We start from the raw sequence: 22,743 nt of genomic DNA on the forward strand, positions 1-22,743 counted from the left end.
GAGTGATGGAGAAGACTCTTTAACTTTCCCTCCTTAGAGAGTAAAGAAGAGAGAGGGAGCTCACCCAGTGTGATGGGACAATGCACCAGATCTAGGATTTTTCTGTCGGCTTAGGGATGGGAGGGCTCTGAACAGTGCTGTCAGGTGTGCCCTAAGAAGGAAGGCTTTGGCACAAGGAGGAGGGCCAGGCAGGGAGATCTTCGGAAAGCCAGGGAAACCAGGAGGAGGCCACTGCCCTCCCTGACTCTTCTTGCCAAGAAAGTGAATCCTGTATTAGTCAGCTCCAGGGGCTGCCATAACAAAATACCACAGACAGGGTGGTAAACAACAGAAACTTATTTTCTCACAGTTCTGGAGGTTAAAAGTCCCTGAGGACTCTGTTTCTGGCTGGCACACAGCCGCCTCTCACCATGTGCTCACACACAAGCTCTCTGCTCTCTTATAAGGACACTAATCCTATTGGATCAGGGCCTTATCCTTGTGACCTCGTTTAACCTTAATTATATTCTATAGGCCCTATCCTCAAATACAGTCACATTGGGAGTTAGAGCATCAACATGTAATTTTGGGGATGGGGGACACAATTCAGCCCATAGCACCTCCTTCCTCAGGGCTCCAACCACATCATGCACATAACTGAACTGTAGCCTGTGTCGCATCATGGTTTAAATACAGTTGTGTATCTGCTTAGCAACTGGAATATGTTCTGAGAAATGTGTCATTAGCAGATCTCATCATACGAACACCGCACAGTGTATCTGCACAAACCTAGATGGCACAGCCTGCCACACACCTACGCCGTATGGCTTAGCCAGTCTCTCCTAGGCTACAGACCTGTACAGCATGTTACTGTACTTAATACTGTAGGAAACTGTAGCACAATTGTGTTTGTGTATCTAAACATAGAAAGATACAGTACAAATATGCTATTGTAATTTTATGGGACCACTATTGGCTATTCAGTCCATGATTGACCAAAACATCATTATACGGTATATGACTGTAATATTTATTTTTCTGATTATATCATAAAAGTGACATATTCCCAGTAGAAAATTTAGACAATGCAGGAAAATCTAAAGAAAATAAAAATCATCCATAAACCCACAACCTAGGGATAAATATTAATATTTCAGTAGGACTTTTTTGGTCTTTTTTTCCCTGTGTGCATACATTCATACTATTTTTATATAATTGGGATCAAACAGTATGATTTTTTAACAGCTTTCTTGAGATATAAGTCATATACCGCACAGAGTTGCAGAACACCACAATTAATTTTAGAATACTATTTTCCCCTAACCACTAGACCACCAGGAATGAACATTTTTGTCATTCTCCAAAGAAACCCATATCCATTAGTTGTCAACTCCTAATCTCCCTATCTTCCCTAGCCCTGGGCAACCTACAATCTACTTCTGGTCTCTGCAGATTTGCCTATTCTGGACATTTCATATACATGTAATGACACAGTATGTGGTCTTGTGACTGGTTTCTTTGATGTAGCATAATGTTTTCAAATTTCATCCATGTAGCATATATCAGTACTTTTCCTTCTTTTAAAACAGTTTCATTGAGTTATAATTCACATATGATACAATTCACCCATTTAAATTATACCATTCAATTTATTTTAGCATATTCACAGAATTGTACAACCACCACCACAATCAATTTTAGAACCTTTTGTTTTTCCCAAATGGCTGTTGAATTTATTTGCTTGATCAATAATGGTCACGGAAAAAGTTAATTGTTAACCAACAGTGAGACACTTGTAATGAAAAACCAATTTTAAAACTTCATGACAAGGCCGGGCGCGGTGGCTCACGCCTGTAATCCCAGCACTCTGGGAGGCCGAGGCGGGCAGATTGCTCGAGGTCAGGAGTTCGAAACCAGCCTGAGCAAGAGCGAGACCCCGTCTCTACTATATAAATAGAAAGAAATTGATTGGCCAACTAATATATATAGAAAAAATTAGCCGGGCATGGTGGCGCATGCCTGTAGTCCCAGCTACTCGGGAGGCTGAGGCAGGAGGATTGCTTGAGCCCAGGAGTTTGAGGTTGCTGTGAGCTAGGCTGACGCCACGGCACTCACTCTAGCCTGGGCAACAAAGTGAGACTCTGTCTCAAAAAAACCCAAAAAACTCCATGACACCCAGGCAGCTGGGAGGGGAGAGGAGGGGATGGGTATATATAAACACAATGAGTGAGATATGCAACGTTTGGGGGATGGTCACGCTTGAGGCTCTGACTCAAGGTGGGAGGGGGAGCATGGGCAATATACGTAACCTTAACACTTGTACCCCCCATAATACGCTAAAATAAAAAAAAAATTTTTTAAAGTTAAAAAAATGTCCAGCAAAGTCAGTATACCAATTTGGTGGTTTTGGTATACTCACAGTTGTACAACCATCACTAGAGTCTTTTAAGTTTAGAACATTTTCATCACTCTCCATCTCCCTCCTTCCTTCCCAATCATAGACACCACTCATCTACTTTCTGTTTTTTTCTTTTATTATTGTTTTTGCATGTAATAGTTGTACATATTTACAGGGTACAGTGTGATATTTTGATACATGTATACTATGTGTGGTGATCAAATCAGGGTAATTAGCATACACGTTGCCTAAAACATTTATCATTTCTTTGTGTTGAGAACATTCAGATCTGCCTTCTAGCCATTTGATAATATACAATAAATTATTGTTAATTATACTCTCTCCCCCCCAAAAAATCCATGACACCTTGATAGAAATTAGACTTTACACAAACAGAAAAAGAACCTTCCATATTGCCAGCAGCTATAAAGTGGATGTACTGGGACCAACTAGAACATTTTTATAACCTCAAATTTCATTCCTTTTTATTGCTTAATAATAGTCCATTATATGGATCATACTACATTGTGTTTATCCATTGGTAGCCATTTCCACTTTCTGGATATTATGAATGATGCTGCTAGGAACATGCATGTACAAGTTTTTATGTGGACATATATTTCTTATTTCTCTTGAGTGGAATTGCTGGGTCATATGGTAATTCTATGATTAATTTTGAGGAAGTGCCAAAAAATCCATGTGGTTTTTGGATCCTGATCTCCTCACTTAACATTAATCATGTGTATTTTCATGAATGGTTAAATGTTCTTTGAGTATGCGGCTTTTAATATTTGCAGAGTTCCAAATCTTATGTAACTGATCCCTTGTTATTTGAAATACTTCCAATTTTCATTATTATAAACAGTATTTCAATGAACATCAGTCTTCTTATGCATCTCTGGTTATTTTTGCAGAGCAGATTAGTGGAATGATTGGATCAAAGGACATACACAGTTTTATGACTTTTGGTGCATAATGATAAAATGCCTTTCAAATAGATTGTATCAGTTTTCATTCTCATGAGCAGAGTTTAGGAATGCCAGTTGTGCACTTCTTGAAATTTTAATAGTTTCCCGAGGTCAACAGAACATGAACATCTGGAGGGCAGGGACTTGTCTGGGTATCTCTGACCCCATGCCTAGCTCAACGTGCAGCACATAGTAAGGTTTTGTTACATAAATGAGAGCAAATAAAGGCCCAGATTAGTCCAGAGGCAGAGGGGCAGAGGGGCAGAGGGGCAGAGGAGCAGAAGGGCAGAGAGGAAGAACAGGTGTCTGAGTCATCATGAAGACCAGCTCTAGAGGACTCAGCACCCGTCTGATGGAGGGGCTCGCGCAGACATGAGTGGTCACAAGGCATTGTGAGTTGAAGAGCACTAGATGTAGAGATTGTAGTGGCTGGCTGGAGGGGAGGAAGCTACAGTCCAAAGTCATTTAGGGGCAGGCACTGGTAGGGACAGTCTGAAGACTGGCAGCAACTCTTTTTTATACTCCGCTCTGCGAGCACCAGTCTTTATGCAAAGCCCAGGAAGAACTACCTTCACTGAGCTAGCAAGGTCATCAAACTCCGTGTTCACCTGGGTATGCTGGGGAGAAATCCATTACAAGGCAGTATGTTACTACGTTCTGAGAACTTGACTATTTTTACTTACATATACAATGTCTCAAAGAAGATCCTTCAGGTGGCTTCTCTTTTGTGGATGACAGTCACAAACTCTCCAAACTGTTAAAATAGAGAAGGGGGCCAGGCACTGTGGCTCATGTCTGTAATCCTAGCACTCTGGGAGGCTGAGGCGGGCGGATTGCTCGAGGTCAGGAGTTCGAAACCAGCCTGAGCAAGAGTGAGACCCCATCTCTACTATAAATGGAAAGAAATTAATTGGCCAACTAATATATATTATAATATATATAATATATTATATTATTATTTTATATATTATATATATTATAATATATATAATATATATATAATAATAATATAATATAGAAAAATTAGCCGGGCATGGTGGCACATTCCTGTAGTCCCAGCTACTTGGGAGGCTGAGGCAGCAGGATTGCTTGAGCCCAGGAGATTGAGGTTGCTGTGAGCTAGGCTGACGCCACGGCACTCACTTTAGCCTGGGCAACAAAGCAAGACTCTGTCTCAAAAAAAAAAATGAAAGTAAAAATAAAATAAAATAGAGAAGGGGACCAGGTGCAGTGGTTCATGCCTGTAATCTCAGCACTTGGGGAGGCCAAGGCAGGAGGATGGCTTGAGGCCAGGAGTTTGAGACCAGCATGGGCAACATAGCAAGAACCTGTCTCTACCAAAAAATTAAAAAATTAGCCAAGAGTGGTGGGGCAAGCCCATAGCCCCAGCTACTCAGGAGGCTGAGGCAGGAGGATTGCTTGAGCCCTGGAGTTCAAGGTTGCAGTTAGCTATGATGATGCCACCACACTCTAGCCATGGTGACAGAGTGAGATTCTGTCTCCAAAAACCAAACAAAAACTAGTAAGGATGTTTGACATCAATTGTCCCAAACCTTAAGGACTGGAACTGTAAATATACATTTCTGGAAAGGCTTTGACCCAAGTCTGGGTTGAAATAAATTAGGGTTAGAATAAGCACTGATGTGTAACTGGACTTTTCTTTTAATAATTCCTATTTTGGGATTTTCTCTTTAATGATTAGTTGCCTTACAAAATAGTGACTTATTCTCCTATATTACAAAAGCAAACTTGCAGCAAACTTGAACCAACAGGGGCCCTAATGTCCCTTACGGCCACTCTAGCGAATCTTACAGCGCCACAGCCCCCTGCAGGCAGCAGCAGGGGTGGGAGGAGAGAAGGGCAGCCTTGTACACGGTGAACCTGCAAATCTAAACATCAGGCAACAGTGAGCAGAGTCATAGTGCCCCCGAGCCCTGCCTGTTCTCAGACAATGAAGAGCCCAGACAGGGGCCCAAGGTGAGAGCGCGCACACCACCAGCCCAGAGGGAACAGAGTTGGAGCGGCCTCCAGACCTGGGCTGGTGCTCTGCCTCTGCCTCAGGGTGGCTCTGGACAGGGCACTTCATTTCTCTGGCCCCTACTTTCTTCCTCTAAAATGGAGATAATGACACCTCACAGGGATGCTGGGAGGCTCAGAGATGAGGTCTATGAAAAGGTCTTCCGGAGAAAGCCAGCAGCTCCAGAGCAGGTGCTGGATTGTCCCGCACAGACTTGAGAAGACCAGAGCAGCCCTCACTTCCCATGGGATTCCTGGACACCTGAGAAACACACAGGAAAAGCCAAGGGAAGCTGAGCCCAGCGAAGCCAGATGACAGTGTGAAGGGGAAGGAGGGACTCTTCATCTCTGAGGACTGGTTAGGACGGCCCCACTGCCTCAGCTCAGAAGGTGTCTCTGCCAGACAGCATGCCCCAGTAAGGCTGCTGGGAGAGACAGGGGAAAGGGTGCACCAGACACAGCCCTGCCCTTAAAGAGCTCACCTGCTAGGGGAGGGTAGGAACAGGAGACATCAGAAAAACGCAGTGTGGTAAGTGCAATGAGAGAGCGTACACCAACCCTACCTGGGAAGTGTCAAGAAAAGGAAAATCCAAAAGAGAATTTTAACAGTGGCCCACGATGGCTACAGTCAGGCACATGGGTAATAATAAAACCGAGGCCTATAAACTGAAGCTGACCTCCTGCCTGTGAATTTGAATTTGTTAATATTGCATGGACAGGTACTGGCTATACATCCGTTTATTAGATGTAGAACAAAGACAGTCTGGGCATGGTGGCACGTGCCTGTAGTCCCAGCTACTCGGGAGGCTGAGGCAGGAGGATCACTTGAGCCCAGGAGTTCGAGGCTGCAGTGAGCTGTGATGACACCACTGCACTCTAGCCTGGGAGACAGAGCAAGACCCTGTCTCTAAAAAAACAACCCCCCCCCCAAACAAAAAAACAGACACTAGAACTTAAAGAAATCATGGTTAGATTTATTCTGAACCAAGTTTGAGGACTTAAGGGAGGGGCTGAGCAGCTCAGCAAGAAAAGCAGCAGAAGCAAAAAGGGGTGAAAAATAGTACTCTGTGTGTGCGTGTGTGAATTCCGAGCAGCTTGGTGTGAGAGCAACGAACTTGTAAGAGGGTGTTGGCAGAGCCCAGATCCCCATGACATGCTGTGAATGACACACTAAGAAGCTTGGCTTCATCCAGAGGGGATCAAACCCCACGGGTGTTAAGCAGGGAGCGCACAGGCACGTCTCTGATTTAGAAAGATCGCTGGGTAGTAGGTGGGAGGGACCAGAGCCAGGAGACTAGCAAGTCTCACTTCTCAAGGTGGAAGGGAGGAGAGAGAGCCCAGCAGCCTGAGCACACTGTGTGGGTGAGAGGGAAGGTGTGAAAGAGCTCTGGGCCCCACCCTCTGACTTGGGGCAAAGGAGCCTTCACTAAGAGGCAGCCCTTAGAGGGAGGAGCTTCCAGCAGGGCAGGGGCTGCTGTGTGTGAGAGCTATGGGAAGAGTCTGGAGAAGGCTGGGGCAGGAGGGGAAGGCTGGAGCAGGAGCAGAGGGCCAGGCAGAGCCAGAGGCCTCCTCCAGAGCTGGCAGTACTGCCCCCCAGAACATGCTGTGGGCACAGTGGTCTCTGGGACCTGCTCCACCCTGCCCTGGCTCTCTCCCTTCTCTGATTTCTGCTGTCAGGCTTGCTCAGCTCCTCTCCACCTGCAAGCCTGGAGGAAGGGAACCCCTGCTGGGCACACAAGGCCCTGGGTCTGAGCAGAGGCCAGGCTACTCCTGGGCTGACCCTGGGATCCAGCAAGGCCAGAGGAAGGGCAGGGGAGAAGATGAAGGTGACACAGCACGGGGGTCCCAGCAGAAAAGGGCAGCAAAGAGCATTGGGGAGCCACAGGAGGGACAGATGGGGGGAGGAGGAGGGCCAGGCCAGGGGTGAAGGGAATGGTACTGGGATGAAGTGGTCACAAGGGGAAGCTGGGAGGTCCCTCCCAGAGACCCCACCTGAGCCCTGGAGCCTGTGCACCCACCAGCTGCACCTACGCGGGGGTGAGGGGAATTTGGCGGGGGAGGGATCTTCATGGACAGGTGCTGGGCAGGTCTGTGCCCATCGGGCCAGCACTCACAACAAGAACCCTCAGGGTCCGGTTGACCTGGAGGCCCAGGCCCAGGCTCAGCGCTCCCACCACAGAGATTCGGTTATTGCTGCAACAAAACAAACAAACGACAACAAAAAAACACATGCATTGTGCTACCTTCCACGCAGATGAGCAGAGCCGACTGCCCCCATGTCACCGCCACAGTTGCTGTTGCAGCCACCAGGAGCTGGAGGAGCAGCCCCGTGCTGAGCAAGGCATGCACACGGGCCCACTTGTCAGGGCCCTGCATTGCCCCATCACGACCAGGCTCCCTTTCTGAGAGGAGGAAGCTCTCACGGAGCCCCCACCCCACCACAGGCCCTGCTTTATTCACAGGTTTGCGACTCCCAGCCACCTGCCTACACTGCAGGAATTACAAGTCCCAATATATAAATGATGAACTTGAACAAAAAAGATGGAGCTGGATGGATGCTCTGGGATTGTGGCTCAAGCCCCATCACAGGAAGACTGTGGTAGGTTCAAGAATTAAAGTGAACAGCAGCGAGACCCCTGGTCTCTAGAGTGACGCCCCTGTGCTCCTCACCTCATGTTGAGTTCCTCCAGCACATTGTTGGCCTTGAGGGCCTCGCCCACCGCAGAGGCTCCAGGATCTCCAAAGCCATTGTACGAGATGTCCAGAACTTTAAGGAAGATGTTTGCCTAGAATGCCAAGGAGCAAGGCCTGGGGACCAAATCTGACAGTGGAGAAAGGCAGGGGGCCTCGGCTTCAGAGCTCAGAGGCCCGAGGTGCAGGGAGCACAACACGGTCCAGAGGGCAGAGGTTTCAGGGAAGAATCAGGAAAGTACTGCACAGGCCCCTGGTAGCTGTGGCTTGGATGACAGTGACAGTGAGCTGAATGGCCCAAAGCACGAAAAAAGGGTGGCCGCGGGTATGAACGGCCCTCAGAGACTGGAAGGGGATCTACCAAACAGCAGCAGGCCCGAGACACAGGGATCAGACTCCATACCCACTTAGTAGCCTCTGGAAGGCAGGGACCCCGAGACATGGAGCAGCCCAGGGGCCCAGCAGAGGCTCCAGCGAGGGACTGTCAGGGGAAACATGCCCAGGGAACTATGTTGGGGGGAAGACAGAGCCTGACCTGCCACCTGCCATAAGAGGGCAAGGCACTGCCCAATAAGAGGGCATTGGAGGCATCTTGTGCCACCCTGGTAGGGGCTTGAGCCTCCCATGCCGGAGGCCTGTGAATCACAACACTCGAGGGAGCGGGTGGGGTGTTTGAGAGGGTATGCTGGCATCCAAGGGTGCAAGGGTGTCATCTCAGGGGAGTGTCTGCATATGCCCAACAGCAAGTATGTGTCAAGAGACTGCACGGATGTCCCCTACCAGCTGAGTGCCTTTGATGTCTGGGGAAGGTGTGAGACATTCAGCTGTGTGACATGCAGTCATTAACTGAGGTCAGGGAAATTAAAGTCACCTAAAGAAACACTCTTTAACCTTTGCTTAAAAGATCCAAGGTTCATTTCTGAAGAGCAGCAAAGACAGGGGCTGACATCTGGGAGACGTGCCCCAAAAGACAGGCCCGAGGAGCCAGCGGGCAGAGCCCTCCTACCTCCAGTCCCCTGGCAAATGCCACAGCTCCCGGGCCTTGGAGGTGATTCCAGCTTATGTTAAGCTCAGTGAGTCCGGTGTTTTCTGCCAGGGTTGGTCAGAGCTTCCCTCCTTCAGAAACAAGAGACCTTCTTATTCACTCTGTTTGTTCTTTCAAAAAATGACGCTGATGCCCACTGCGTGCCTGAGTCTCTGCTGGGCACAGGGGTCATGGAGATGAACCCAACATGGGACTGCCTTGCCCTCAAGGAATTCACATCTAGCAGGGGAGATATCAATACAAATTAATGGGATGTGAGCCATTGAGATCAAGAGCAGGGAGGTGTGGGAAGAAGGGGCTAACCCTACCTTGTTACCCCAGGGGTTGAAGAAAGTGGACAGAGGTGATGGTGCGGGGCTGAAGAATCCCCAGCACGTGCGCATGCTCGGTGGAGAGTGGACCTGGGAAAGTGTGGACGAGCAGAAGCCCCTGTGCAAGTGCACGCAGCCTGGGGCCGGGCCGGGCTGGGGAGGGAAGCCCATGAGGCGAGGTGGGGGTGACAAGTACAGGAGGGTGCTGCAGAGGCCTTTCGTGCTGAGCCAAGGGGCTCTGCCTATGGGTAGCCAGGAGTCAGGGAGGGCCTTAAGAAGTGACAGGGCCTGGCTGGGCGCGGTGGCTCACGCCTGTAATCCTAGCACTCTGGGGGGCCGAGGCGGGCAGACTGCTCAATGTTAGGAGTTCGAAACCAGCCTGAGCAAGAGCGAGACCCCGTCTCTACTATAAATAGAAAGAAATTAATTGGCCAACTAATATATATAGAAAACATTAGCCGGGCATGGTGGCGCATGCCTGTAGTCCCAGCTACTTGGGAGGCTGAGACAGAAGGATCGCTTGAGCCCAGGAGTTTGAGGTTGCTGTGAGCTAGGCTGATGCCACGGCACTCACTCTAGCCTGGGCAACAAAGTGAGACTCTGTCTCAAAAAAAAAAAGAAAAGAAAAGAAAAGAAAAGTGACAGGGCTGGATGAGCACCTCATCCAGATCCCTAGCAGTGGGTAATGAGGATCGAATGGGTTGGGCGGGGCAGAGGTGAGAGGCTGGGAGACCAACTGGAGGCTGATGCCACAATCTAGGCCAGAGGTGACAGGGCTGGCACAGCTGTGGTGGGGAGGATGAAGGGGTGGTAGAGAAGGGAAGGGCACGGTGTGGGGAAAGAAAGCCTGGGCGCAATTTAGCACGTAACTCGGGCAGAACCCCACCCACCAGCCCACGCTCCACTTTGTCAGGCAGTCTGACCTGCTCCCAAGTCACAGAAGCACCAGCACCAACATGCCTCCTGGCTGTCCCCCATTTGGAGCCCCTTCTTTTCCTGGCTAACAGCTCCTCATCCTTCTCACTTGGGTCCATGGTGTCAGGAGGCCTTGCCCGCCCCACTGGGCTGGGCTGGACCCCCTCAGGCCCCTTGTCTATGGTGCCTCCATCCTTCCAGGTTCTGACCACTAGACCTCTCTCTGCCTGGCTAGTCTCTGCCACCAGCCTGGGAGTCTCTTAAGGGTCTAACATTGACCCCTCACTGTGATCCTGACACCTAGCACAGGTCTAGCAAGGCTGGGCTGAAGAAATGCACAGAGCAAAACCAGACGACCTAACCGGGAGTGCTCAGCCAGCCTGCTGGTCCAGCACACGCCACGGCAGACGCTTTTAGCACCTTGGAGAGCTCCCTGCACAGAAGCTGGGACTCCCAGCACTGCCCTGCTGAGAAGGGCACTTCAGGCCCAGCACAGGAGGTGACACCCCCAGGTTCTCAGATACACCGTTCTTTCCTCCTTCCTTTGACACCCCTAGGGATGGGAGGAGAGTGCAGCGGTCCCCCATTTTGTGGGGAAGCCCCTTCTATGCTGAACAGCTGAAGGGTAGAAAGACTCTTTTTTCTGCACCCCTGTAACTGCCAATGCTTGTCCTCTGATCCCTGCAGCTGTCCTATAAGACAGGTGCTCCCATCACCACAGACCAGAGGGCACACTGAGACCCATGCTCGTTCACCCCTCACGGGGGTCAGGCCCACCACAGACCCCACCCCATGGGGAAACAAAATGGCCTGGTTGAGACTGTCCTTTCCTGGGCCCACCTGCCTTTCTCGTGTGCATATGTGCACAGGGCCTTGGCCTCCAGCCCTCCACCCTGCCTGCCTCTCTGGCACTTGCCCAGCTGCAGGCCCAGAGAGACACCTACACTGAAGTTCGTCAAAGTCTGAAATGAGCCTTTCTTTTAATTTCACTGACTTCTCACAATGATTTTCTTAAAAGCCAAACTAGCACTCTGGCAGTTCAACTGGAGGCCAGTTCTCACAGGCTGTTGCCACCCCACTCACTCTAAGCTGCTTGAGACAGAGCAGCTATTCTGAAACCATCCAGATCAGACAATTCTCCTGGACATCCATTAAGATGCAGATGCCTGGGCATTCCTCCAAGAGTTTGGTTCAGCAGGTCCAGAGCCCAGGAATCTGTATTCCTAGCCCAGGGTCCCAGGTGATTCATATTATGGAATGGAGCATTTGGGGAAAGGTACATAGAAGTGAATATTCCTTAAAAGCAGACAGCTGGGGGTAGAGAAGATGGCGGATGAGAAACACCGCCAGACAGTGTCTCTGCAGAAAAGACAGATTCTAGCAGAAATTAAAAGAAGCAAGAAGACGAGCCTACATCGGATGAGGGTCGGAAGGAGGAGTACCTGAGACCACGGGAGACTCCACGGGAGGAGGTTGCGGAGGAGAACTGGAAGCTGAGACCGCTGGAGCAGCCCGGAGACCAGCGGGAAGTGTAGGTGGATCAGCCGCTTCCCCTCCCCTGCATCCCGGACTGCTGGTGGGCTCCCCAGCAAGTGGAGAGACCTGCGGACACCAGCCCAGCGACGGCCGCTGCCAGTGAGCGGTGAGCCAGTGGCAGACACAGCACCAGGCTCCCAACTCCCTTGGGGCACCTCCGTGTGCACAGACCCGAGCTGCGCAGCAGGCACCATATTGCCTCCTCCTCCCCTCCCCCGACCCTACCCTCGGCTGCCCACAGAGACAGAGAGACAATACAGCCACCAGCCAGAGGCACCTACAGGGAACAGGACCTTCCCTTTTGGGGCCCTACAGCTGACTAAGGGGAACTCAGACCGTGAGCTCCCTACCCGACAGCCCTCCCAGGTGCTGCTGGCACGGTGATCCCAGGAGAACGGGGCAGACCCTGAGGCTGAGAGACATCGACCCAGCGTGGGCTCCCTGTGGGTGAATTGGGACTGGCACTGCTCTCTCTGGTGGGGATACAGTTTGAACTCTGGGGCCCAGAGGTCAGACCTGCAGACCGGATCCTGTGCACTGAGGTCTCGCATTGCCTGGGGCACAGAAGGGATATTTGTGAACACCCTACTGAGGTGTGTGTGCGTTCAGGGGCAGATCAGCCTCCTAGAGGGCAACCCTCCCCTCAAAAGGAGGCCTTGTGCCCAGCCCAGGTGGCGTTCCTGCGCAGGGAACCTCCCCGCCTGCATAACAGCCAGGGGAGGCCTGGTGGCGTGTGGTCTGGCCTGCTGGCAGAGGCCCAGGAGTAGCTGTGGAGTTGGGGAGGGTGGAAAGAAGTGAGGCCCACTCCAGACTATGGGTCTCGACAGCCCCACCCCACACGTAGGCTTTCTGACTTGAGTGGGGCCATTCCAGCCCCTCCCTGACAGCTTTGCCTGGAAGCAGAGAACAGAACTTTGACCCCTGCTAACGGCATTGGTGGTGCCTGAGGGCAGGCTTACCCAACCCAGCTCCGCCCAGACTCTCTCCTAGGCCACCCCTCACTGAGGGGCAGAAAAGGACACACCTGGAAGTCCCAGGGCCCCACCGACCACCTGAGGCACTAGAGTTCTCTCTACAGGAACAACAGCTGACAACAGGACATAAAAACAACAGCGTAGCCTGTTCCTCCAAGCAAACGCCACCTACTGACAGGGAGGACATCCTGCACAGCCTTTTCACGGCACCTACTGACTCATTATACAGGGAGTGGTCGAATCTCACCCACAGACACCACCTACCGGCTCAGAAACTAAACAAGGCATGTGAATACCCAAACGAAAACCTAAAAAAAGAAACAACAACTGATCGGCATGGGAAGAAATCAGCAAAGGAACTCAGAAAATATGAAGAACCAAACGGAAAACACACCTCCAAAGAGGAGCCCCAGCCCCCTAGAAACGGATACCAACCAAAATCAGGCAACCAAAATGACAGAAGAGGAATTTCGTATGTGGATCATAAGAACACTCACCAACCTGCAAGAACAACTCAATAACCAAGAAAGCACAAAAAGCCTCCAGGACCTGGAACAAAAGTTCACTAAAGAAATAGACAAAATGAAGAAAAGTTTAACCGAACTCCTGGAAGTGAAGAATCAATTCAGGGAACTACAAAATACAGTGGAAAGTCTCAAGAACAGGGTAGATCAAACAGAAGAAAGAATCTCAGAGATTGAAGATAACACCCTCCAATTAAATAAATCAGTCACAGAAATAGAGCAGAGAAACAAGAGAAAAGAGCAAAGCCTACAAGAGATGTCGGATTAAGTGAAGAAACCTAATGTGAAGGTCATAGGGTTACCAGAAGGGGAAGAAGACAACACTCAAGGGTTGGGCAAGCTATTTGAAGATATAATAGAGGAAAATTTCCCAGGCCTTGCTCAAAATCTCGATATACAAATTCAAGAAGCTCAGAGGACCCCTGGGAGATTCAATGCAAACAGGAAGACATCACGACATGCAGTCATCAGACTGACCAAAGTATCAACTAAAGAGGCCGTTCTAAGAGCTGTAAGACGAAAGAAGCAAGTAATATACAAGGGAAAGCCAATTCAAATAGCACCAGACTTCTCTAATGAGACTTTACAAGCAAGGAGAGACTGGGGCCCCATTCTCACTCTTTTGAAACAAAACAATGCCCAGCCTAGAATCTTATTCCCTGCAAAACTAACCTTCATATATCAGGAGAAATAAAGACATTTTCAGACAAGCAAAGGCTCAGAGAATTCACCAAGACAAGACCAGCCCTACAAGAAGTACTCAAAACAGTGTTACACACGGAACATCATAATAATAACCCACGAATATAAAAACAACCAAAACCCAAATATTAAAGGCCAGATATTACAATGGCTCAAGACAGAAATCATAGCAACAACATCCAACCCAACAGAATGAACAGTAATCTACCTTACCTATCAGTTCTCTCAATAAATGTGAATGGCTTAAACTCTCCACTCAAGAGACTTAGGCTGGCTGCATGGATAAGAAAATACAGGCCAAGTATATTCTGTCTTCAGGAAACACATCTAACCTGCAAGGATGCATACAGACTAAAATAAAAGGGTGGAGATTAGTATTCCAAGCAAATGGAAGCCAAAAGAGCCTGGCGTGGCAGTTCTAATTTCAGACGATTTAGTTTTTAAACAAGCAAAAGTAGTGAAAGACAAAGAAGGTCATTATATAATGGTAAGGGCACACTTCAACAGGAAGAGATAACAATTTTAAATATATATGCACCCAACATAGGTGAACCCAGATTCATAAAGCAAACCTTACTGGAGCTAAGCAAATGGATTAATAGCAACTCCATAATCACCGGAGATTTCAACACCCCACTGACGGCACAAGACGGATCCTCCAAACAGAAAATTAATAAAGAAATAATGGACTTAAACAAAACTCTAAGGCCGGGCGCTGTGGCTCACGCCTGTAATCCTAGCTCTTGGGAGGCCGAGGCGGGCGGATTGCTCAAGGTCAGGAGTTCAAAACCAGCCTGAGCAAGAGCGAGACCCCGTCTCTACTATAAATAGAAAGAAATTAATTGGCCAACTGATATATATATAAAAAATTAGCCGGGCATGGTGGCGCATGCCTGTAGTCCCAGCTACCCGGGAGGCTGAGGCAGAAGGATCACTTGAGCCCAGGAGTTTGAGGTTGCTGTGAGCTAGGCTGACGCCACGGCACTCACTCTAGCCTGGGCAACAAAGCGAGACTCTGTCTCAAAAAAAACAAAAAAAAAAAAAAAAAAAACAAAACAAAACTCTAGAACAATTGGGTCTGACTGACATTTACAGAACATTCTACCCAAAATCCACTGAATATACGTTCTTCTCACCAGCACACGGGACATTCTCCAAGATTGACCATATCCTAGGACACAAAGTAAACCTCAAGAAATTAAAAAAAATAGAAATCATACCATGTATCTTCTCAGATCACAGTGGAATAAAGTAGAAATCAACTGTAACAGAAACTCACATTTCTACACAAAAACGTGGAAATTAAACAATCTCCTACTAAATGATTACTTCATAAATGAAGAAATCAAGATGGAAATAAAAAAAAATTCTATGAACAAAATGAGAATGGAGAGACAAGTTATCAAATCCTCTGGGACACAGCTAAAGCAGTTCTTTTTTTTTTTTTCTTTTTGTAGTACAGAGGGATGGAATAAAGCAGTTCTGAGAGGACAGTTTATCTACATAAATGCCTATAACCAAAAGTCTAAAAGATCACAAATAGACAATCTAATGAAACGACTCAAAGAGCTGGAAAAAGAAGAACAGACCAGCCCCAAACCAAGCAGAAGAAGTGAAATCAACAAGATCAAATCAGAACTAAATGAAATTGAAAACAGGGAAGCTATTCAGGAGATTAATAAAACAAAAAGTTGCTTCTTTGAAAAAATAAACAAAATTGACATGCCATTGGCTAAGCTAACAAAAAGCAGAAAAGAGAAATCTCTAATAAGCTCCATCAGGAACAAAAAAAGAAGCTATCGCAACTGATCCCAAAGAGCTACAAGATACAATTTATGAATGCTACAAAAATCTTTATGCACACAAACTGGAAAATGTGGAGGAAATGGACAAATTTCCAGAAATACACAGCCTCCCTAGGCTCAACCAGGAAGAAATAGATTTCCTGAACAGACCAATCTCAAGAGCTGAAATAGAAACGGCAATTAAAAATCTCCCTAAAAAGAAAAGTCCCGGCCCAGATGGTTTCACACCCAATTTTTACCACACTTACAAAGAAGAACTAGTACCTATCTTGCAGAAACTATTCCACAACATCGAGAAGAACGGAAACCTCCCCGACACCTTTTATGAAGCGAATATTACTCTGATACCAAAACCAGGAAAGGATGCAACAAAAAAAGAAAACTACGGACCAATATCCCTAATGAATATAGATGCAAAAATTTTCAACAAAATCTTAGCTAACCGAATCCAGACGCTTATCAAAAAAATAATCCATCACGACCAAGTGGGCTTCATCCCAGGGATGCAGGGATGGTTCAACATATGTAAATCTATAAATGCAATTCACCACATAAACAGAAGCAAAAACAAAGACCACATGATTCTTTCCATAGATGCAGAAAAAGCTTTTGACAAAATTCAACACCCTTTCATGATACAAACACTTAATAAAATAGGCATAGAAGGAACGTACCTAAAAATGATACAAGCCATATATGACAGACCCATAGCCAACATCATACTGAATGGGGAAAAATTGAAAACATTTCCACTTAGAACTGGAACCAGACAAGGCTGCCCACTCTCTCCACTTCTATTCAACATAGCGCTGGAAGTCTTGGCTATGGCAATCAAACAGGGAAGTGGAATTAAAGGTATCCAAATAGGGGCAGAAGAGATCAAACTTTCACTGTTTGCTGATGATATGATATTATATTTAGAAAACCCCAAAGATTCAACCAAGAAACTCCTGGAACTGATAAATGAATTTAGTAAAGTCTCAGGATACAAAATCAATACACAGAAATCAGAAGCATTCGTATACGCCAACAACAATCAAATTGAGAACCAAATTAAAGACTCAATACCCTTCACAATAGCAACAAAGAAATTAAAGTACCCAGGAGTATACTTAACCAAGGAGGTAAAAGACCTCTACAGGGAGAACTATGAAACACTGAGGAAGGAAATAGCAGAGGATGTAAACAGATGGAAATCCATTCCATGCTCGTGGATCGGCAGACTCAATATCATTAAAATGTCTATACTACCCAAACTGATCTACAGATTCACTGCAATACCTATTAAAATCCCATCAGCATTCTTCAAAGATATAGAAAAAATAATTTTATGCTTTGTATGGAACCAAGAAGACCCCGAATATCAAGAGCAATTCTAGGCAACAAAAACAAAATGGGAGGCATTAATATGCCAGATATCAAACTATACTACAAAGCTATAGTAATTAAAACAATCTGGTATTGGCACAAAAATAGGAATATTGACCAGTGGAACAGATCTGAGAATCCTGATATAAAACCATCCTCATATAGCCATCTAATCTTTGACAAAGCAGACAAAAACATACGCTGGGGAAAAGAATCCCTTTTCAATAAATGGTGCTGGGAAAACTGGATAGCCATCTGTAGAAGGCTAAAGCAGGACCCACACCTTTCACCTCTCACAAAAATCAACTCACACTGGATAACAGACTTAATCCTAAGGTATGAAACTATTAGAACTCTAGAGGAAAATGTCCTAGACATCGGCCTAGGCAAAGAGTTTATGAAGAAGTCCCCAAAGGCAATCAAAGCAGCAACAAAAATAAATAGGACATGATAAACTAAAAAGCTTCTGCACAGCCAAAGAAACAGTCATGAAAGTAAGCAGGCAACCTGCAGAATGGGAGAAAATTTTTGCATCCTACGTATCCGATAAAGGGCTGATAACTAGAATATACTTAGAACTCACGAAAACCAGCAAGAAAAAATCAAATAACCCTATTAAAAAGTGGGCAAAGGACTTGAACAGAAACTTTTCTAAAGAAGACAGAAGAATGGCAAACAAACATATGAAAAAATGCTCATCATCTCTAATCATGAGGGAAATGCAAATCAAAACCACAATGAGATATCACTTAACTACAGTGAGAATGGCCTTTATCAAAAAGTCTCCAAATAACAAATGCTGGCGTGGATGCGGAGAGAGGGGAACACTCCTACACTGCTGGTAGGACTGCAAACTAGTTCAACCTCTGTGGAAAGCAATATGGAGATACCTTAAAGCGATACAAGTGAATCTACCATTTGATCCAGCAATGCCATTGCTGGGCATCTACCCAAAAGATCCAATGATACTCTACAAAAAAAGACACCTGCACTCGAATGTTTACAGCAGCACAATTCATAATTGCAAGGCTGTGGAAACAGCCCAAGTGCCCATCAATCCAAGAATGGATTAATAAAATGTGGTATATGTATACCATGGAGTACTATTCAGCTCTGAGAAACAATGGTGATATAGCACATCTTATATTTTCCTGGTTAGAGCTCGAACCCATACTACTAAGTGAAGTATCCCAAGAATGGAAAAACAAGCACCACATATACTCACCAGCAAACTGGTATTAACTGAGTAGCACCTAAGTGGTCACATAGGTACTACAGTAATAGGGTATTGGGCAGGGGGGAGGGGGGAGGGGCGAGTATATACATACATAATGAGTGAGATGTGCACCATCTGGGGGATGGTCATGCTGGAAACTCAGACTTGTGGGGGGAGGGGGGAAGGGCATTTATTGAAACTTTAAAATCTGTACCCCCATAATATGCTGAAATTTAAAAAAAAAAAAAAGCAGACAGCTGGTGCAAAGGCCCCTGGGGCACAAGCGATGAGTTCTAGGAGTCTCACCTGTGTCTTCTACAGCACTTGGAATAAAATTTTCATACATTTTGCCATGATCTGCAGCTCTGTGCCCCCTCTGGCCTCTCCACCCCACAGCATGGCCACTCTCCTCTGGGTCATTAGCCCAGTCACACTGGTATCTGTCAGTCTGGGAAAAAGGCCTGCATGCTTACTGTCCTCTGCTTGAAATACTCTCCCTCTGGTCTTGCCTTCACATTTCTGCTTCAATGTCACCTTTTCACAAAGGCCTCCCCAGCTACTCCTCTAAAGCAGAGATTCCCCAATCTCTAGAAGAATGCATTATTAGTTTTTGAGACAGGGTCTTGCTCTATCACTCAGCAAGAGTGCAATGGCATCATTATAGGTCACTGCAACCTCAAAATCCTAGGCTCAAGTGATCCTCCTGCGTACCTGGGACTACAGATATGTGTTGCCACACCTGCCTGATTTTCATATTTTGTTTGTAGAGATAGTCTTTTTTTTTTTTTTTTTCCTGAGATGGAGTCTTGCTCTGTCATCTGGGCTAGAGTGCCATGGCGTCAGGCTAGCTCACAGCAACCTCAAACTCCTGGGCTCAAGTGATCCTTCTGCCTCAGCCTCCCGAGTAGCTGAGACTACAGGCATGCGCCACCATGCCCGGCTAATGTTTCCATTTCTAGCAGAGACATGGTCTCCCTATTGTTCAGGCTGGTCTGGAACTCCTGACCTTACATGATCCTCCCCTTGGCCTCCCAGAGTGCTTGGATTACAGGTGTGAGCCACTGCACCAAGCCATAGAGACAGCCTTGATCTTGCTTAGGCTAGTCTCAAACTCCTGGCCTTAAGCGATCCTTCCACTTGGGCCTCTCAGAGTGATAGGATTACAGGCCTGAGCCATTGCACCTGGCCATTATCGATTTCTTTTCTAGCACTGATAATTACCGAGAATGATCTTGTTAACATGTTCCTTGAGGTCAGGGACTTTGTTTTGTTCAAGGCTGGATCCCTAGTGGCTAAATCAGCCCAGCACATACAGCAACGGCCAATAAGCTATTTGTGGAATGAACTGAGAGTTCTGTATGGCTGGAGAGGGGAGGAGTGGGCCAAGGTGGGGTGTGGGGAGCAGGAGCCAGAGTGTGGATGCTCTTTGGTGGGTGCTCAGCACGATCCTGCCAACCCCCACCCATGAGCTTTCGTGTCTCATGGTGGCCCCTCGTGGGCATTACCTGCTTGGTCGCTCAGCTGATCACAGCTCAGGTCCAGGGGTTCCATGCCTGTGTGGGCCGGCAGGAGTTCAGCAAGGTGCCGGGCCGCCTGCTCCCCAGGCCGCTCCCTGACAGCCGAATCTTCTGCACAGCCGGGTTCCCCACAAGGGTAACACAGAGGGCCTGGGCTTCTGCTGCTCCCAGCTGGTTCTCTGACAGGTCCACATCTGGCCAGCACCATTCCTCAGTCAGGGGAATCCAAAGCTAGGCACCACCCTCCTCCTGTTCCTCCATCCCCCAAACCTCCAGGCCTGAGGCAGAGGAGGGCGCTTTGCAGTTGCACTGTTTGGTGTTGCATGACCCTGCCACCTACGAGCTGGGTCCCTTCCGGCCCCTGATTTTCCCATCCCTGTGTTTCCACAAGCTTCTCTGTCCAAAGGTGTTTTGGGTGCTGCCAAGAACGCTGTGGTGGAGGGGCAGCCATCTGGCAGTGATATAACCCACAGCAGAAGCCCTCACTGTCCCACTGCCGGGATTAGCAGTGATAGCCCAGGTGGCAGTACACGGAGCACTTACATGGGCCAGACACTGTGGTGACCACTTCACATATCCACTTTCATTTAATGCTCATTGCAGCCCCAAGCACTCAGAGGTATTGTTGAGACCATTTCACAGATTGGAGACTGAGGCTCAGTGAGGTTGGGCTGATCAACCCCCTCCTCTCTGTTGAAGGATTCCTCCACCTTGCATTTGGGCATTGGGAGTCTACCATGTGCTGGGGTTGGGGGTGCTGGCCAGCAAAGGAGGGGAGTAGCAGCATGGAGTGGGTTAGAAAGGGAGTGGCATGCAGCTTGGGCACACTGCACAGGGTTTAACTCCACCCCGACATGCCCCACCCTGTGATGAGACCCCTCCCTAATCCCCAGAAACACCAGCAGTCCCCAGGTGGGAAGGCCCCTCTTAGGGGGGCCACATCCCTGAAGAAAAGGAGGATTCAAGCCCGCCCACCTGCCCCAGCTGGTCACCTACCACAGGTGCTGCTGCTCTTGCTCAGGGCAACTGCCAGGGCCTCTGCGCCAGCCCCACAGAGCCCATTGTCCCGAAGGTCTAGCCGCTTGATGCAGGGATTGGAGGCCAGCGAGGAAGCCAGATCCCGGGCCCCCTGGGATGCAGCAGAGGGGCCTGGTCCTTCCCAGGGCGGAGGGCCCCAGACACGGCTGGCCACTCTCCTGGCTCACGCTCCCAGGGTCCAGCCCACTCTGTCCTCCAGCTGGAAAGCCCCCCCTTCCCACCATCAGGACACTTGCTTCTCTTTCCAGGCTGTGTCCGGGTCTCACTCCTGCAGCTCTTCCTGACCCCTCAGCAGGTTAGGGGCCTGTAGGCTCCCCATCTCTCATGCAGATCTCTGTCACAGCCTCTATCTCATCTGCCTCCCAGATGTAGTGGATGGGACAGGCCTGACCCAGGGGAAAGCTAAGGAGCGTGTGGGATGGACTCAGAGAGGGGCACTCCTTTGGCTGCTGTCTCCTGGGTCTCCCCCTCCAAGCCTGGCCCCATGGTCCCTCCAATGGTACCTGGGGCCCCAGGCCACAGTGCCGCAGGTTCAGCTCCAGTGCACTCCCTTGGCGCAGAAAGCAGGAGATAAGCACAACGCTACGGGCCTGACAAGACCCCAAGTAGAGGGTGTTCCTGCCTGGTTCTCCAAGCTCATGGGTGCCTGGTAGGGGACAGGAGGACAAATGTAGACCCCTTCAGAGGCACAGCCCCTGCCTCCTCCCCTGCCCTCTGTCACTACCTGGCCTATGTTTTCCCTCTAGAGGCATTTCTTCCTGTACTAGTTGGGACTATTGCTCCCATATTACAGATGCGGACATAGAGGCTCAAAAAAAGCAAATCCTTTCCTCCACGTCACACAGCTAATCGTAGCTAATCCTAGCAGAGGATTAAGACCCTGGCTGTCTGATGCCAGTGTGCGTGCTGTCTTTTACCCTGGGCTGCAGACCACAAAGGAACACTTTATGGAGGGGAAAAAAGCTGAAATAATTATAAATTCAATACATCCATTAACTTAGTTTTTCCTGTGCCTTGGGAAAGCCCAGCTCTGATCCTATTCCAGGGTGGGATACACCTTGGTACACTGTCTAGTGGGTTGTGCATTTTAACATCATTCTGGAAGCATGTTCTAATGCTAGAACTCCTGATGCCCCCAAGAGCACCGACGGGAGGGCACGGGACTGCCCTGAAGACGCCCCACAAAGGGGTGCGCTCCTTGCTGGACAGGGGTCTCCTGCCCTCTCGGCCTCAACCTGCCTCCGTCCGGCCCCCAAGGTGAGGAGACAGGCCTGGCCCCGCTGCCCCGCTGCCCCTTCTGTTTCCAGGTCGGAGTCTGAATCCGGGTGCGAAGCTTCCTCGGTCTCGGACACCCCTGCAGGACGTCCAGCGGCCACTGCCGCCTCTTCTTCCAGCTCTTCCCTCTCCTCGCACCTCGCGCACGGACGGCTCAGGGTCACGTCCATCTGGCAGCCGAAGGCTCCCCGGCCGCGACCGCACCTAGAGCGCGGCCCGTGGATGTGGGCGGATCCTCCAGCTGCGCTGACCAATCGCATGTGGCAGACAGCGACAGGCGCCCGCCTTAACCAATAGCGACTCGCTCCCCTCCCCACACCGCGGTGGGCGCCCGGGCTACGCGGTGCTGTCTGTTGCCCCGGAAACCGCAGAGGGCCTGCGCCCACGTGGAGCCGGGTCTATGCACGCTCGCGCGCGCGCCACGGGCCAAGCCCGGGGCTGGGCGCCTCGCGGGCGTCCGCGCTC

The 22,743-nt window shown here is 48.8% G+C and overlaps 1 protein-coding gene across 1 annotated transcript; it reads right to left on the minus strand.

Annotated features, from left to right (window-relative positions):
- Positions 1-3,611: 3,611 nt before the first annotated feature.
- On the minus strand, positions 3,612-22,480 carry LRRC74B (leucine rich repeat containing 74B). Its single transcript, XM_012776658.3, is given in 10 exon segments — positions 3,612-3,961; positions 5,527-5,623; positions 7,476-7,554; positions 8,032-8,147; positions 9,059-9,168; positions 19,954-20,049; positions 20,052-20,159; positions 20,962-21,094; positions 21,507-21,625; positions 22,271-22,480. Coding segments are annotated over 10 exon segments (1,191 nt in total). The 5' UTR covers positions 22,449-22,480; the 3' UTR covers positions 3,612-3,806.
- Between the last annotated feature and the right edge of the window lie 263 nt (positions 22,481-22,743).

The sequence above is a fragment of the Microcebus murinus genome, chromosome 22, assembly GCF_040939455.1.
Source record: "Microcebus murinus isolate Inina chromosome 22, M.murinus_Inina_mat1.0, whole genome shotgun sequence".
Taxonomy (NCBI): domain Eukaryota; kingdom Metazoa; phylum Chordata; class Mammalia; order Primates; family Cheirogaleidae; genus Microcebus; species Microcebus murinus.